Source organism: Oxyura jamaicensis, chromosome 1, assembly GCF_011077185.1.
Source record: "Oxyura jamaicensis isolate SHBP4307 breed ruddy duck chromosome 1, BPBGC_Ojam_1.0, whole genome shotgun sequence".
NCBI lineage: Eukaryota > Metazoa > Chordata > Aves > Anseriformes > Anatidae > Oxyura > Oxyura jamaicensis.
The window spans coordinates 49,069,461-49,087,142 of record NC_048893.1 but is presented as its reverse complement, the minus strand read 5'-3'; the positions used below and the strand labels follow the sequence as shown (position 1 = coordinate 49,087,142).

General features: G+C 32.8%; 1 protein-coding gene across 5 annotated transcripts in view; it reads right to left on the bottom strand.

Annotated features, from left to right (window-relative positions):
* Nucleotides 1-17,682, bottom strand: part of CEP290 (centrosomal protein 290) — a 53,077-nt gene that overhangs the window by 8,196 nt on the left and 27,199 nt on the right. For all 5 annotated transcript variants that reach the window (XM_035337721.1, XM_035337696.1, XM_035337723.1 and 2 more), the window contains 18 exons: nt 15,940-16,091; nt 14,853-14,964; nt 13,567-14,022; nt 12,266-12,430; nt 11,920-12,027; nt 11,696-11,830; nt 10,880-11,146; nt 10,222-10,329; nt 9,467-9,663; nt 8,617-8,830; nt 8,246-8,383; nt 7,943-8,164; nt 7,259-7,375; nt 5,756-5,901; nt 4,679-4,834; nt 4,048-4,171; nt 1,705-1,839; nt 1,356-1,442 (listed from right to left, as the gene is read on the bottom strand). In XM_035337721.1, the coding sequence (XP_035193612.1) occupies nt 1,356-1,442; nt 1,705-1,839; nt 4,048-4,171; nt 4,679-4,834; nt 5,756-5,901; nt 7,259-7,375; nt 7,943-8,164; nt 8,246-8,383; nt 8,617-8,830; nt 9,467-9,663; nt 10,222-10,329; nt 10,880-11,146; nt 11,696-11,830; nt 11,920-12,027; nt 12,266-12,430; nt 13,567-14,022; nt 14,853-14,964; nt 15,940-16,091 (3,039 nt within the window). The remainder of the gene's footprint in view (nt 1-1,355; nt 1,443-1,704; nt 1,840-4,047; nt 4,172-4,678; nt 4,835-5,755; nt 5,902-7,258; nt 7,376-7,942; nt 8,165-8,245; nt 8,384-8,616; nt 8,831-9,466; nt 9,664-10,221; nt 10,330-10,879; nt 11,147-11,695; nt 11,831-11,919; nt 12,028-12,265; nt 12,431-13,566; nt 14,023-14,852; nt 14,965-15,939; nt 16,092-17,682) is intronic.

The window sequence follows — 17,682 nt, the reverse complement described above, 5'->3', positions numbered from 1 at the left end:
AAGTACTCGAGTTTTTATTGTAGAGCAGTTTCCTGATCCAATTGACCATGCTTGAATGCTAACACTGTCTAAAGGGTAAAGAAAAAATAATGACTGTATGGGAGCTTGACTGAGTAAGGTGGCCTTTTTTTTAAGCAACCGTATTTCTACTGGATTAGAGCGACAGAACTACAGCTTAAAGCACAAGTAAATAAATAATAATAATAATAATAATAATAATTAATGACTTTAAAATTCTCTATTTTTCTTCTTCCACTGCATTCATTTATAATGTAGATAAATTGTTAAAGGTGTTTGAAGGCTTTTATTTTCTTATATTCTTTGTGGCAATGGACTTCCTCGGCAATAATGATTTAACAATGCCGCTGTTTCCAATTCTGGGGCCATGAAGTACCTCCTTTTCTTTCCACAGAGATAAGAACCACAGTATAGCAGAAAATGGGGATGAATTTAGTACTAGGAACTCTGCATAAACCTATATAGTGAGTGAGTTTTGAATGTGAGAATTACCTATTCTTATTTCTCTAAAAGCACTGAAGAAAGTTTTTGCTGGTAATCTCTACCAGTTTGTGTCTGGAAAGGAAGGAAGATTTAAAGTTTGCTGCCTCCTCAGAACCTTTGAATGAAGCAGTTTTATAAACTGGATTGCCTTATCCAAAAATTACCACTGCATATTAGAGAGCCAAATACACAAGCAGTCCCTGCAATGTACAAGAAAAGGAATGGGAAATACACCATTTTTTCCAGGTACCCAGAAGCAGAACTCATTCTCCTTGTATACCTCAAAAGCTACAAAGACTCTTCCTTAAGTCTGCTTCCTTTAGGAAGCACAGGCCACACAAATAGTTTGACAAGTCAGTGACAGGAGAGACACTGAAGCGTTTTTCCATTTACTTTTGAAGTATTTGCTAGCTGAGTAAATTTGAATTGTCATCTTGTATAGCAAAAGAAACAACTTCACTAACAGTAACTTACACTTTCTAACAGCTGCATCAAATCAAACTCCCGTCTTTTTAAATCATAGAGCTGTATTACACATTTACATAAATACATGAGTATAATTTTTATTACCAGGGCTGTAAACTCCTATTTTTGGTACAAATACATTTCTGAAGATAGCTTTAATGCAAATGACAAAACTAGGCCACATTAGTTCAAATATTGTAGCCCTGTTCCCTCTAATAGTCCTATTGACTGAATTTCATTAATTTATTATAACACTTTAACAATACAAGTAATAACAATGCCTGTTTTCTTTCAGGTAATTCCAGGTAATTTAGCTTTAATAGAATGCTTTTATTTTTTATATTTTTGTTTCATAAAATAGTGATGAAAAATGCTGTTACGATACTTACCCCTCTAACATTGCCCAGTTTTCGTTCAAGATCTGCTTTCTCCTTTTTGAGAAGTTCACACATTTCTTTTAAGTCACCCACTTGGTCCTCAAAAACCAAAATAATAAGTACCTTATTTATTTAGATTTCAAACTGAGATGAACAGTAACAAAGTTACCATTGCTTTACTTTGAAAAAATTAAAAATAAATGAATTTCACATTGCAATGACATTTTTCATCATTTCTACCAAGCTTTCTCATCTTGTGCAAAAACACTAATAGTATGTACAAAAAAAACAATCAGTTTCTTTTTAAGAGATCCCCTAATCTGTGCCAGGTTAAAGTGTACAAAAGTTAAAGAAACGTTACCTTTAGTCTTGGCAAATCTCTATTGGCCTGCTCTAGCTGGAATTTTAGCTCAACATTTTCAGATGATAATCTTAAATTTTCCTTTAGAACTTCTTGTTCTCTTCGATACTGATCATCTGATCCTACTCCTGATGTCTTCAGAAAACAGAGAGGAGAGTAAATTATCATTAAATAATAAGACACTATATTAGTTGTACCTGTTTGTAGCTCATAAAGAGCAAGAGAAAATTACTATTTTTCACAGAAAAAAAGATCAAAACAAAATATTCTAGAACAGGATAGTATCTTTCTGGAATTTCTTCACCACTGAAATTTTGTGAAACATAACTGATCATAGTTGTATCACCAATTAACGAGATCTACTTGCTTAACCGCTATAGAAATCTTACAAATTAGTATAAACCCATTAAAAAAGTGTAAAACTAGAATTAAGTCTCAATCTATTGTCTAGAAATAAAGTTCAAAGTCTACAGACTAAAAAGCTATTGAGTATGGTAAGCTGTGACACTGTACCTAGGAACAGAACCTGATTTTAAGGGTGCATGCTGTTTATTAAATACTACATATGGCGTAAGAATTTCACTGAAGTAAAACAGGTCGATCATAGAGCAAGTTAGTTCCTATGTTTTAGGTCTTTAACCATGGAGATTAGTCATTTCTATTACATAAAGAGTACTTTAAATGCCTATATTGCTATATTGCCAACTGCAGTTGTAGGTATATGGTAAATTATTACTCCAGTAAAATCTTTTGATAATGATCAGTTTTTGTTTATGTAATTATGTAATTAACCAAATAAGCCATTACTCTACACTAACAATGACAGAAATAAAGTACTTGCTTCAATATAGCACTTTTTCTAAGTATAACACATTGCCATTTTCAAAGAATGAAGGTCATCAACTAGCTGCATGCATCATTGTGATCATTTGTAAACTTTCTAAGCTTCTGTCAATTCTATAATTTTGATCTACTTGTGAGCTGACATACATGTAAATTGTGAAAGTCTAGGATTAGCTTTTATGGACCACTTTAATATCCCTGCAGAGCTTTCAAGATCACTCCATTACCAACATCAAACTATTCTAATTCTATGTAATTTCTACAGAAGAAATGCTAGAGGACCACCATAGTATCAAACCTCAGGCATTTCACAGAGTTCTGGGGTTATTACAACTCCCTCTGTACCACTTCGGTAAGTTTCACATTTATTCTCTGGAGTGTGTTGATTCATTTCATGATTGACATTTATTTTTTCTGCTTCATAGTTGTTAGCTTGATTAGAAGGTTCTCCTGAATCAGACTGATTGCAGCTCATTCTGTCAAAGTAAGGCTCTTCTACACTTTTTTCTTCATCATTTGATTGTTTGCATATTTCTTGCTTCCTCTCCTGCTCTTCAAATTCCTCATTATTTTTTCCGTTTTCAGGTTGGGTTATATTTTCTTCTTTATCACTGTGATTCTCTTCAACATCTTCAGCTTTATTGGTGTTTTTCAATCCTTCCCAAGAAATATCTGTGTCCTTGCATTGTTCCTTATCTTCAGGGTGCTGTTCAGAAGACTCTTCAGTGCTTGCATCCTTCGTAGCCTCACAGCCCTCATTATGCACAATGCATGTTTGTATGCCTGCTTCCTCATCTACTTCATTGCCACCAGTAATTATAAGATTAGTCTGATGTTTGATTTCATCCCTATTTGAAATAGGTTTCTTCTGAAGGTAATTCAAATACTCCTGTTTACTGATACTGACAGGAACAGAGTCGGTCAGTTCAGTTTGGTAACATGTACTCTGATTCAAGTTGAAGACAGAATGAAGCATGAAAGAAAAGCAGAAGACAGTAAAACAAAACAGGAAATAAAGAAACATGGGCTGAATTTTTAAATCTGTGCCTTGAAGGATTAAGATAACCTAGTAATTCAATATTCATAATGCAGTGAACTTTGTAAAGCAAAACAAACAACAACCAAGCAAATAAAAACATCTAATGTAACTAATGTAGCTAAAATCCAGCTTAGAATTTTCCCAAACTGTGTGTGCTGAATTTGCAATTAATAAGGCATATAAAAGTAGTCTCTCAGTTGCAGACTTGTGTATATGACAATATCTATCCTTTATTTTTTCATATTAGGAAGTTGAGTATTTCATCTTCTACCTGCAGAACACAGAATCTATAAATCCTTTTTTTTTTTTTAACAACATAAATGGAGTATTTCATATCCTGTTCTAGAATGCTATAATCTGAAATAAAAACTGCCAAGTGATAGAGAATAGTAAATGAGTAACAATTATTTTTGTTAAATAGGTGTAATATTTCTAGGTAATTTGATTGTTTATTAACTTACCGAAGGCCTAGAATATGTCTCTCTTGAATACTGTCTCTGCAATGCATGAAGCTTTTCCTGGAGGTATTGATTTTTTAAATGTAATTCTTCTACAACAGAATCTCGTGGGATTGCTTGCTGTGTTCTACAAAAAAAAAAAAAATAAAAAAAATGAATCAAGCCAGAATAAACACATGGCTATTAATGCAGAAAAGCATCCCTTTATGTAAAACTAACACGAACAGAATTTTCTAATATTATGGATTATTTTTAGTATTAATGGACTAATTATACTAAATCAGCCATATACACAATTTCAACTAATCCCAGATACAGTGATTATGAATACACTCCATAATTGCAATTTCTCATCTCCAGTGTCTTTCCCCAACTTGAAATTAGAACTACAATTTTACATAAAAAGAACTATGTTTTTCATATTATCGTTTGGAATAATGAACCATTTCTGCATATTCTCTGAACACGAACAATTGTCCCTAGCAGCTTTAAGTTTTCTCATCATAGACCCAAAAAAGGGCTTTTGCAACTTGGTCTGTTTTTTTCTAATTGTATCAGTTTATCTCCTTCCACAGATTTTTTTTCTCATTTAAGATTTCTTATTTTTTATAGATTCTTTTGAAATGCCTCTTACCTCATATGAGCAACTTCATTTTCTAAATCTAGATTCCTTTTTCTTAGTTCTTCCAGTTCTTTTTCAGTCTCTGAAGCTCTTACTCCAATAACACGGTCAACAGTGACACCAGTAGTTTTCAGTTTCTTCTGTAGAGCAATTTTCTCTTTTTCAGCCCTGCAACATGCAGTAAAATTGCATCTAAAACTTTATTTGCTGACTTGCTTTCTTTAGAAGAAAATATTTTCTATCTTAAAGAATCCACATCTGCTATTTATTTGCTCAGTATACCACACCCCCTTTTCTTGTTTATTATGGTTACCATACAGATAGACAGCTTTACAAATAAATGAAGATAAATAAAGAAATCACAAATATTAGAAAAAATAGCAAACATGAAGTTACCAGCATGCATGTCATAAATCACTTGGTCTCACCTGTGTTTTATGTGAAATTCCTGAAAGATTTGGTAAGAATGCCAATTTGAAGCTGTTTCAAACCACAGTCTAACAACGGCTACAACTACCATCATCATTTGGTCATGATCACCAACCATCATTACTACATATTTGTAAAACCCTGCCATTACTGTATTGAAGTAAACTTAACTTTCACGGAGGCCATGCATATACGTGGCGGTTGGTTTTATTTTTTATTTTTTATTTGTTGTTGTTGTTTTAAAGGTTTCTATCTCATAATACTAGAACTGTTAGTACTGCAGTAGCACAGCAGATGACAGTAGCAGCGCATCCAGTCCTAGCAGTCTGATGAAATAACACAAGGTAAGAAACAGCCTGTCTTCATGAAACTGTTACTTTTTTCACAGAAATAACAGAACACTATATGCAAGAAGCATAACAAAGACCTTAAATTAGTTTTATTCTGAGACAGTTTCTTCTAAATACGACTGTCAACTTCTACAAGTATACACTAAAGGAGTAACTTGCTACTTGAAAATTAATTTATTCTTTTAATCGCAATAGCAAGGTCAAACCTAGGCATCAATCTTATAAACATAACAAGCTGTTATAATTGTGTGGCAAACATCTGTATTTCTCTGCCATCATTTTGTAGCTGAATGCATTAAAAACAACTTACTTAGTATAAAGTTCCTTCAATGTACTGAACTGTTTTACCAAAGTATCCATTTCTTTTTCCTTTTCTTTTAGTTTGTTCCGCATCCCTTCCATTCTGATTTGCCATTTTTTGCTTTCTTCCCATCTAATTATTTCCTCCTTGGAGGTCTGCGAAGCATATAAACAAATTGTGTACTTCTCTTTGATTTTTTTAGTGAATAAACACATTAGAAAACCACACACGATATATTTTTCATTTCTAAATTTAAATCATTAAACCATAATTAGGTAAAGAGCAGTCCACCTTGGATACTTTAAACTTGCTGTAGTGACTGTCATATAAAGCTGATAAAGTTTAGTATTATTACCAAATTCATCCTCACCTTTTAATATTCATTTTACAGAAAAGGAGTGATACATTTTTGGAAATTAGGGTTGCTTGTGAAATACATGCTTTTAATTTGAATTACAGATGAGTAAAAAAGACAGACTGAAGAAAAAGAAGTGCTTTCCTATGCCAGTTTACAGCAGATCTATCTTTTTTCTTGCAGCTCAACAAGAGTTTATATGCCCTTGCTGCAAAGCAGTACCACTGTTTTTTTTTTTTTTTTTTTTTTTAAATGAGAAATAGAATCTCTGCTTACAATTACAATCATGTAGCTATAAAATGATATATCAGTGAAAACCTCTACCTACATGATCAGAAATGACTACTGAAAAATCACCTGTAAGCATTGTTTGCTGAACTTTTCTCTTCCTTCAGTCAGTCCCTATACTATCTTTTCTGTTTTCACTCTAAACAGTACTGCTACTAAAAAATAGACAGAAAGTAAATTATTGCAAAAAGGAAAAAAAAAGTTTGTGAAAAATATCTTTAGACGCTAAGCCACAAGTATATAAAAATTCTCAAACTAACTGGAAGTTCAGTCTTAAAATCATACTTCAAAGAGTCTGAATGTCATGCAAGCACGCATGTTCTAGTATACCTTATGATTACCATGACAAGCCAGTAATTCGTTACTGAAATAGCAAAAGAACAACAACAACAAAAAAATACAAGTGGTAAAATGAGCTTGTCTCCAGCAGGTCAGAACCACCTGTACGTGGAGACTGCTATCGTGAAGAATAATCACTTACACAGACATCACCCCTTCACAGATGTTACTCCCAGGTACTTCATATTTTCATCATTGCACTGATTTCACAAATGTGCATTTGACATCTCTTACATGATTAATTTCACTGGTACCTATAAAATCTTAGTTTTCTATAATCTATAGTGGATCTTTAATTCTACAAAAAGGGCAGGAAAACACAAATATACATACCATCACTTAGACTTCTGTTGCAGCAGGAGCTGCAACAAAGACAACTAGGAACTTGAAGAAGTGTCTTGAAACTACTTCTGACCTGATAAAGTTTGGCTGGTTATCTGTTGTTTTTAGAAGCAATGGGGAGAACTGAACTGCCTGTACTTAAGCTTATGATGTGGCTTTGAAAGACAATCTCAGTATTTATCACATACCTTGTCTTCTCTTACGCTTTTTCCTTCTGTTTCTTCATATTTCTTCTCAAGTTCATTTTCCAACATTTTAACTTTTTTCTGAAGTACATCTGTCAGATTTTGCTCATCAGCTTTGTTCTGAAAATTTACAAACTTTCACCAACTTAAAGTTTAATGACTACTACTAAAGTATTTTTCTCCTCTCAAAAAATAAGGACTTGAATTCCAGTTGGTGGAATTAGCATACAACATAAATGACCTTTTTAATATTATCTTTACGTTACAATACTTCAAGAATTTAACTTTGCATTCTAAACTAAATAGTCAGCAAGTAGTTAAATTAAAAAATAAAGTTTAGACAATTATCCTGTAGATGCTTCACTTCTCTTCTGAATGGAGAAATAAGCGCAGCCAGGAAGATCACAAATTTCAAACCAACCATTTTTCAAAGAAGCTCTAAAGGTAGAAATTCAACTCTTCATTATTTCAAGGAAAAAAAATATTTTTCAGCTTCTTCATTCTATCTGAAACATACTTCCAACAGCAAAAGGTAATAGCTCACATGTAACCCAGTTGATGAGCAAAGATTTTTAGATGATCAGTTTCAATGCCTGTCAAAGGTACTTACTCTTCCCCCCCCCCAAAACCAGCCCACCTAATGCAGAAACTTGACCAAGATCAAACTTTTTAAAAAACCACTTCTACCTGAATGCTACTGTTAAGTCTCTTAATCCGTTTCTTCAGTTCTTCATTCTCCTTTTCGATTTCATTTTTTTCTCTCATTACTTTAGTGAATGTTTTTTGTTTCTTCTGAAGTTCTTGGTCCAACTCTTCCTTTTCATCTAACAAAGCACTCTCCCTGTTTTTACTTATTTTAAGGTTATCTGTAAGTTTTGAAATCTGATTATTTAATTCCTCTATCTGTGTCTAGAAGGGAAAAAATAATAAAAAAAATCAGGATTAACAGCAATATAACAATGGAATAGAAAGACATTACCTAATACTCACCATGAGCCCCTTTGTTTCCCTGTCAACAATCTCCTGGACATTCATATATGCCTCTTTTTGTGATGCTGCAGAAATAATCTGCTGTTCAGCATTAGCAGTCATTTCTGCTCGGAGTTCCAAAAGTGCTTTGCTCAGGGCCTAAAAATAACCAATACAAGCAAATATAAACCAAAAATAACCAATTAAAGCTTATAAGCAAAGAAGCAGAAATTATGAACATTAAAAAACAACAAAATACAATTATATTTTACTATGTTAAATTATGAAACTATATTCTACCTCCTGCTGTACTTATACATAGAATTCTTAAGTATTAAGCCACATAAAACATTTATGTCATTAATGAACGTAAATATGTAATTTTTGCTAACTTTCTGCTGCTTCTCTTTTATGGCTAACTGGCTCTTCAGCTGTTCCACCAGGTTTTTAAGTGTTGCTGTGGGTGCTCTATTATTTGCTTCTTTTTGAGCTTCTAGTTCAGCTTTTACATTGGCTAATTCCTTCTCCATCTGAGATAACAAGTTCTTCAATCCATTTGCTTCATCTTTCAGTTGTTCCACATCAACTGTGTGCTTTTCCTGAAGCCTAATATAAAATAAGAATTAATAGGGTACACTGCAATAATTAAGCCAGCAAACTCCAAATAAATAACAACAGGCACAGTGTTGTATTTTTACTGTTAAAGCAAATAATAAAAATACTCCTTGCCTCTACGCAGAATGCCTCCACTTAATAAGGAAATTATACAAGAGCATCAACATAATGAGACTAGAACATTGTCATTCTAATTCCTATCCCTAACTGCAAAGGAAAGAATTGTCCTTTTTTTCCCTTTTACTCAGGGGTTAAATTTTAATAAATTTAAACCCATAAGGCAGCAAGCTCAAGTGGATGGGGGCAGGATGGGGGCAGTATCATGACAGCTTAAAGACAACTTGCATACCAAGACTCACTGAATACTTTCACTGGATGGCACACAGTTAATAACAGAAATGCATTTCTGAACATATGATTTTTCAGTATTTTCAACATTAGCCCTGATGCAGGGCCACAAAAACAAAATAGTTCATATAAATATTTACCAACCATGGTAACTCTCAAGTTAGTTTTTTCAGCCAAACCTAAAATTCAGCAAAAACATGCTCACTTCAACAGAACACGTCAGTAACAGCAATGCATAGCTGACCAACTGTGACTTATGTTAACAGGCTAAAAACTTACTGGGCTCTGATAGTCTCAAACTCTTTGATTTTCATTAAAGTAATTTGTTTTTGCTTCTCTAAATCAGATGATGTTTTCTTCAATTTGCCAACAAGTGAAGCAAGAGAATTGTCCTGTTCTACTACAGTTTGCTCCATTTCAGCTAAATGGAGGAAATGTTTGCTGCTGCAAAGTGATGAAGGCTTTTCCATTAACTCCTGTAAAACAGAACAAACGTGTACGATAAACATTTTAAGCTTTAAATCAAAGGTGTTAGTGATACATTATAAACACAATCCTAAACATAAACAAGCATTGATATTTTATTATGTTCATCTACTGCGATGCAATTCTTAATCCACAGAAAAAACATTAATGCTACTTGGAAATGAACGTTGTACGTGGAACAATCTACAGAATAAATGTAGGTGTCACCTTATCATAAAGTGTCAAGAAAAAACATGTATTAAAAATGGGTTTATTGTAACCAAACACTGAATAAAAAGAATATAGAAAAAGTATGCCTCCCTGCCTCCCCTAGAAGTCTATACATTAGAACATAAAGAATGATACTATATACTAAGGTGGTAAACTTGTTTTTTATACTTGTCCTCTAATCCACCTGTCTTGAATTCTTTCAATTTCTGAGTTCTATATCAACCATCCATTTATTCTTCTTGTCATTATTTACTTGCGACAACAAAACTGTTCTTTTGAGCAACAATTTTCAAAACTTGGAAACAATTTCATTAATGCCATAAATACACATAACTCACCAAAGCAGTCTGTTTGAATTTATTAAGGGAATTGTCTGTACATAAGTCTAACTTCTGGTGTAGAACTCTAAGGTCTTCTTCATGTTTCTTTGCTATTTCCTCTTGTTCCTGTTAGTTCAAAATAAAAATGCAACTCTACTGATATATATGAATTCAGAAATTCATGAAACTGCAGTACTCTTTGCATCAATTGCTCGATTATTGATTAGCTTTACTCCCCAAATTTTCCTCTAACTCTTCTGGTTTTTAGAATTCTTTTCTTCTTCTTGTTATACTCAATGATATATTTAAGAAGTATATTTTCCATAAATGCAAATCTTTGTATATTTTTCAAATTCACTACAAGATGCAGTCCACAGATCACCAGTTCTATGGATGTACACTATATGGAGTGCACTTTTCACAGCAAATTTTTAACATTCTTCCTATCACACTAATTTAATTTATAGACCAATACCACATACATAAACCTTTTGACTGATTAAGTCTCCTACTTTAAGGAAGTTAAAATATTCTACATTAACTTTCTACAGAAAAAAAAAAAATTCTATTCTCTCTAAGGTAACTTTTCTTTTTTTTAAGATTTCACTAGCAATTAGATTAACAAAGAATCATTAAAGCCTTAAAAATGAAATTAATTTATACAAAACATAACTACCTCTCTTGCTTTAGCCAGCAAATGTTGGTATTTTTTTAGCACTTCCTCCTTCTGATTTAATCTTGCTTGCATATTTGCAATGGTTTGATGAGCAATTTTTATTGCATGATGGTACTCTGGATCATCTTCTTTTTTGCCTAATTCAGCTATTATTTTCTCTCTTTCTGATGTTGCAGGTAAACGAAGTCTTAGTTCATTTATAACTTTGTCTCTTGATAAGACATTTTGTTCAGCTTTCCACAGTGCAGTTTCCTTTTCTTTTAATTTCTAGAACAAAAGGCAATTATTGCATTTACAGAATTAAAATGCTGAAAAAAAAATATTATTTTTTAAAAAATGTAGCAGAAATATTTGTCTAAATGGACTTCATTAAAGGACTTTTTGCATTCAGTTTTCACTGTATGGAACTACTACTACATTAAAAAAGTCCCATGGTGTCTTTTGATTACACACTTATGCAATCCCAGTTTGTGCTATCAAAATTAAGAAGGTGGTGTTTTTAAGACTGCTTAAGAACCACGAAGTATCTAAAGTAAATTTAACTAGATACAGTCAACTGAATTTTATACAGCAAGAGCATCCTGCCTTACTAAAGGACTGATCTAAATGTTCCCGAGTAATTTGTTCCAATGGGAAGAAAAACACAGGACTAAAAATAAATCTATTATCTACATTCTCTCTGAGTTAAAGTACTTCTAAGGCAATTAACATATTTGATGGACATTTATAAAAGGATATTTGTTACATAAAAAAAAAAAAAAAAGATGTAAAAATATAACCTTTATCCTTTATATGGCAATTTATACATTTAATTACCTCCTCTAGTGATTTGCAGGTTGCCCTTGTTTCCACAATTATTCGAATGTGCTCCTGAATCTTTCTCAAAGCCAGCTCAAGTTGTTGTGGGAGAGGCAAATTAGTGTCTGGATCTGATCCCGTGGCTTCTTCTAACTGTACAGAAAGATTCATATTCCCGTTACCTGACAGCTCTGAAAAATGCGTTTCTCAGTTTATTTTTAGTTAACTCAGTGTTTGTGTACCTTTAGAGCTGTACTAAGTATTTCATTTTGCTGATGATCATATACATCTAATTGGCGCTGCAATTCTACCTCCCTCTGGTCCCAAGCCATTTGCCTTTCTTCATGAGACTGTAACAAATGTTTGATAATGACATTTTATTTATTGAAGTCAATGGGTATTTTAGAACTAACTTGAACAGAAAGAAGAGATATCAAAGTGTAAACTACTCCAATGTGCTATTAGAAAGAATTAATGAACCAAGAAACAAACATCTCTATTACAAATCTTATACAGAGAATCTTTTTTAAAATCACTTAACGAAATAAGGAATATGCTGTTTTTCTAATAGCATGCAGAAACACATACCTTGTTCTGTTGCACAATTTCTTCTTCCAGATTATTGATTGTACATTCGTATTCTGAAATTATATTATGCAAATACTTTATCTCTTCCTTTTGCTTGAGTAACTCTCGATTGAGTTTAAGTTCTTGCAGATGGAGTTCTTCCATCTTCAGATGCCATTCTATTACCTAGTAACAAATGATACGTACGTAGTATTATAATTTAGCAAGCTCACAGGCTGTCTAGATGCAGTTACACTCTGATTTCAAGACAGGACAGCACCTATCCAACCAAGATAAAGGAAGAGGTTCTTCCTTTTTAAGCTTCTTCACTTCCCTTGCGTGAGGAGGCATGGCAGGTCTATGAAACCGCAAGAGGAATGACTGGAAAGCATAGCAGACAGTTGGAGAGGCAAAATATTTCCCCTACACTGTCAAAAGAACTCTCTCTCATTGCAAATAATTTTCATATGACCTAACCAAGTTATAATCTATACATCTATGCAGACTGAACAGTGAAAACAAACAAACAAACAAAAAAACATGCAAGAAGCCTGTATATCTTTTCTAAAACACCAAAAGTTTTTCAAAACCATTGCAAAACTGTAAAAAGAAGAAAGTATTCAAAAACACATATGTAGTAAGAATAACAGACATATTTATTTCAGACTGCACCCAAAATAACTTTGAAGACTGTCTTAAAAGTAAAACATGCCACTAAAACTATTGCTTACATGCAGACATCTTCAATCGTGACAGAAAACAAAACAAAACAAAACAAAAAAAACACATTATATACTACATGGGGATCTGGAAGAGAAGTGAGAAAGCCTTATTCGAATTGCAAGGCAACATTGTCTACAATAGCAAAATAAAATCAAGCAGAATTACATGGGTATAGTAACGTTTCTGACTATACTGCCCTGGGATTTATTTAAAAGATGTGGATTTGTAAAGATTTCAATGCAAGCTCTTGGAACAGAACTTCAGAGTATTACTCTGTGTTTAATTTAATTTAGTGCATAATTTAATTTAATTCATAATTTAATTCCATTTTATTTAATTCACAGTAAGCCCCTTCTTCCTATGCCACTTACATAGGCACAGAATAAAATCAGTAAATCTGACTGTACTAACTTTTACATGGAAATAACAAAAGATGTTATTACTTTTTTAAAATAGGAAAGCCAAAAAATGATAGCTGTCACCATATATTCTGAATCATTAATTTCTCCAATGAAATAGAGGTTTAGAAAACACACGGAAATGAAATTTAGTTTAAATGCACATCAGATTAAGCTATTCAAAGTTTTAAGACAGAGAACCTTTTGAGCTCCTCTTGTATCCTTCAGTGCAGTTAATAATTCTTCTAAACTTTTCAGCTTTAACTCCACCTCCAGTGCTCTGTTTTCTGCATTTCGACGCTCCTGCTGGGCATGCTGAACTTCTTCCAGTACCTTCAGTTTGTCATTCTGTAGCTGAATCATTGTTTTAGAGAATTTTTCTTGTTGTACTAAAGGCAGAGCACCGCTAAACTGCCGCCGCAAAGACTGAACTGTCTGTCGTAGATGTTTGGCTCTATTTCTTCCTTCCATTCGGGCAAAATAGAGGGCTTGCTCTCTCTCATCAAGTTTCTGCTCTAAACGTAGATTATAGATCTCCATCTTCTGTATTTTCAATTTAAGTGTCTCTAGCTTGCCTACAGCAATGGATTCACTGCCTTGAAGGGCCATGATATGCTGATGCAGTTTTGCAATAACTGCTTTTTCATCTGACTGTGCCTAAGAATCAAAATATAGAGCAAAATTATTTTTCATTTTAAATCTGTGAATGCAGTGTACTTATAAAAAAGCTATTACTTTTTCTGTATTTTAAATATTGCATGTATTTTTCTTCCCACAGATAAGAGCAAGAATTAGCCTTTAAACACAGCTTTTTATTTTTCCACTCTTGTTTCTACATCCACGTTATAAATAGACATTTTCAAATACTGATTGTAAAAATCATCTCTTTCCAAAATACCAGGAAACAGGAAAGAAAAGCATACTCAAACTTAGGAAATATAATACCATAAAAGCTGGTAGAAGTGTTGTGATTAGGGACTAAAACCATTCCAGAACATGGAAACAATCCCAATAAATTGTTTTAGCTAACAACAAAACAAAATTATGTTTTGTTAATATAGCCTAATCTTCAAGATTCACAAGTCACTGCCTGAATTGTAAAGAACAAACAAACAAAACACCATTATCAAACTTTCCTGGTTTTACATACAAAAACTCACCACAGGACCAAAGGCCATTAATTATATAGAAATATACCTAGATATCATGGAAAAAACCTCAGGATCTTTTTTCTTTCATTTTTTATTTTTTTTAATAGCTGTGCAACTAGAAATGAAAGAAGAAAAAGCAACTATTAAAGTAACGTAGATCTCTTGAAAAGGTATGGACAATGGATTGGCTTGGTAAGATCCTTTTGAAATACTTTTGCAGTTTCCTAATTCATTGTACAATTATTTCATTTCTTCCCTGTTCCCTTCCCTGGGGAAAAATATATATTAAAAAAAAATAAATCCAAACGGCATAATCAAGGTTGAATTTTACCATACCTGACAGTCTAAAACTTGCATTCTAAGAGATTCTACTTCCTTCTCTCTACATTGCTGGCGAGCCTCTAGAGCTTCAACTTGCATGTTTGCAACATCAGACAGTTCTCTTAACCTTGCAGGGGAAACAACAGCATTGTGTCACTTGAAACCACTAAAGTTTTTCTACACAGAACATGCTAAGAAAATATATATGTTTCCTTGTATCAAAACGTTTTATGACTTTTTTTTAGCATAAAAATGCTACTATTCAGCATTCTTTTTATAAAAATTCTTCTGTATAGCATTTCACCTTTATTATTGGTTATTTTCCTGTAAATTTGCTAGCAGTAAAGCAGTAATCTTCTCAAGAAAAACACAGCCAATGTTTTTTACCTGAACTATGCACTTCCCTTTTTCTCTGTTTCTCTCCCATTTCAGGGAATAAATCATATATGCACCAAGATTCATTTTCTATTCCATTCTGTTTCCCCAAGTCTAATCCCTCATTTTCAGCATCAAAATAACTGCAAATATACCCACAGACTTTACTGATTTAGGAATATAACAGCATTACATAATTTACTCAAAGACCAATATCCATGACAACAATCTCATCAAAATATCTGAAAAGTTTTTTCTTTTTAAAAAATATATGCATACAAAGTTAATCTAAGTAAGTGGCAAAACAAACAAACAAACAAACAAACTACCACAGATTCATCTTCAAGACATCTATGACTAAGAATTACTTTCCAACTCCTTTCATGAATTTTTTTATACATTTAAGGGAGGTTGTGGCAAAGAAACAAAACAAACCTTAATTAATTAAAACACACTAGTGGTGAATATTCAAGGTACACTTACCCTTGTCTATCCAGTTCAGCACTTAATTCTTTGTTCAAATGGCAATGAAGCAAATTACTTACTTTGTAGCGCCTGAATAAAATGCTAAATTTCAACTCCAAATTTGGCATTTATAAATGTCAAAAAAAAAAAAAGGCACTGAAAATTGTTATATACAAGCAGTGTCCTATACAAGCCTGTATAGTTTTAATTTGTACATGCTTCCAAACATACTGCATTCTGAATTCGTTACTTTAGCACTTACTTTGATACTTCAATCTTGAGCTCCATCTCACGCTTCTCTAAGTCCATGATCTGTCGTCTGTCTGCATCACTTACTGCCTTACTTACACAATTTGAGAGTTCATCTCTTAATTCCTGTTCTACTCTCTGTGCCTCAAGGTTAATTTTGGTGAGCTTAAAAAAATAAAAGAAAAAAAAATGGTATCATAAGAACACAACTGCTCCTAAATCTGCAAAGAAAAAAAAGTGCCCAAAGTATTTTTTTTTAAGTCATTACAAAACATTGTTCATCTGGGTTTGAAAAGTAGTTTCCCTTCCTCTCTTTAAGCATCTTTTTGTTCACATATGTATGCATTACATACACATAGATAAACAGGTCAGCACAGAACGGGATTCTGAATTAAACCCTACTTCAGTTGGTGAATTTTCTTAAAACCATTACAGCAAAGTACTTGATTTTAAACTTATTTATTTATTTATTTATTTTAAAGAAGTAGTAAGACTTTACTCTTTAGGAAATTAATTTTAACTTAACCATTTAACATACTGTCCAGCATGTTGGGATTGGTAATACAAATACTGGCAATAACAGACCCTAACACCATAGTTTTTTTGTTCCTTTTAAAAAGAATTTTCTCAGTCAAGCAGCCTGATTTTTCACATTGATTATCAAACACTGAGCAACCAGTGTTCCACTTCAAAGAGCATTAGGAAAAGATGAATTTCTGAAAAGCGTTAGGTGACACAGAGAATCCTCAGCAATTAATTTACCAAATATAGTTGTGGCAGACTAATCTGATACCACTCATAAATAAAATAACTGAGTTACTAAACAAACAAAAATGTGTGGTATATTTTATTGTCTGGAGTTCACATATTTCAGGCTTTTTTTTTTTAACCTGGAAAAATAAACTAGTCAAATAGAGGTTACTGTGGGAACTGTAAAAAGGGTATGAAAACAGAGTCATGTTGAAATAGATTTATGAGCTCAAAAGGCGAGGATTTCCTTTCAACTCTTAAAGTGAAAGTGATCTCACAATTTTCATTAATTAACTTTAACACAATCTTGTTACATCGGAAAAAAGAAAGGAATCATGCTCAATTAGGAGTTCTTGGCAACAAGAATATACGAAACAGAAAATGGATGTTTTAGAGGTACAGAAATGATGTTAAAAAGGAATATGCAGAGGAACCAATAAGAAAAAAATGTGTTATTTGGAGTTCGTCAAATAAAAATGAAGGAAGACCAGCATACCTAAGTATATCACAAGATAGATAACATATCCAAAATAGAATAAGGGAGATGTTATCTTTGTGTGCAGCACCTGAGATACTTCTTAATGAAATAAGTCATTCCATCATAATGGGCTTTAACAATACTGCTGCTGAAAAGCTTTATACTCTTCCAGATACTCCATTTCCCCAATTAATTCAAATCAGAACAGTGTAACAAACAATACTAAAATAACAGAGAAATGGAGAGTCCACTTCACGGCAGATTAAAATAGACTAGGCTGTAGTCTGGCAAAGCATGAGAAGGGGGAATGAATACAGTCTATCAATACCTTTAAGCAGAACTATTCTTCAATTTTGTTTAAGTTACAGGCCAATACTGGCACAAGAACAAATGTGTAAGACTGATTAAAAATAAATTTAGACTGGAAATTAGAATGAAGTCTCCTCCTACTACATAATTTATTTATGGAACAACTTTCAAATAGGAATAGTGAGGGGGAAAAAATAGCAAGATTAAGACAGATATAAG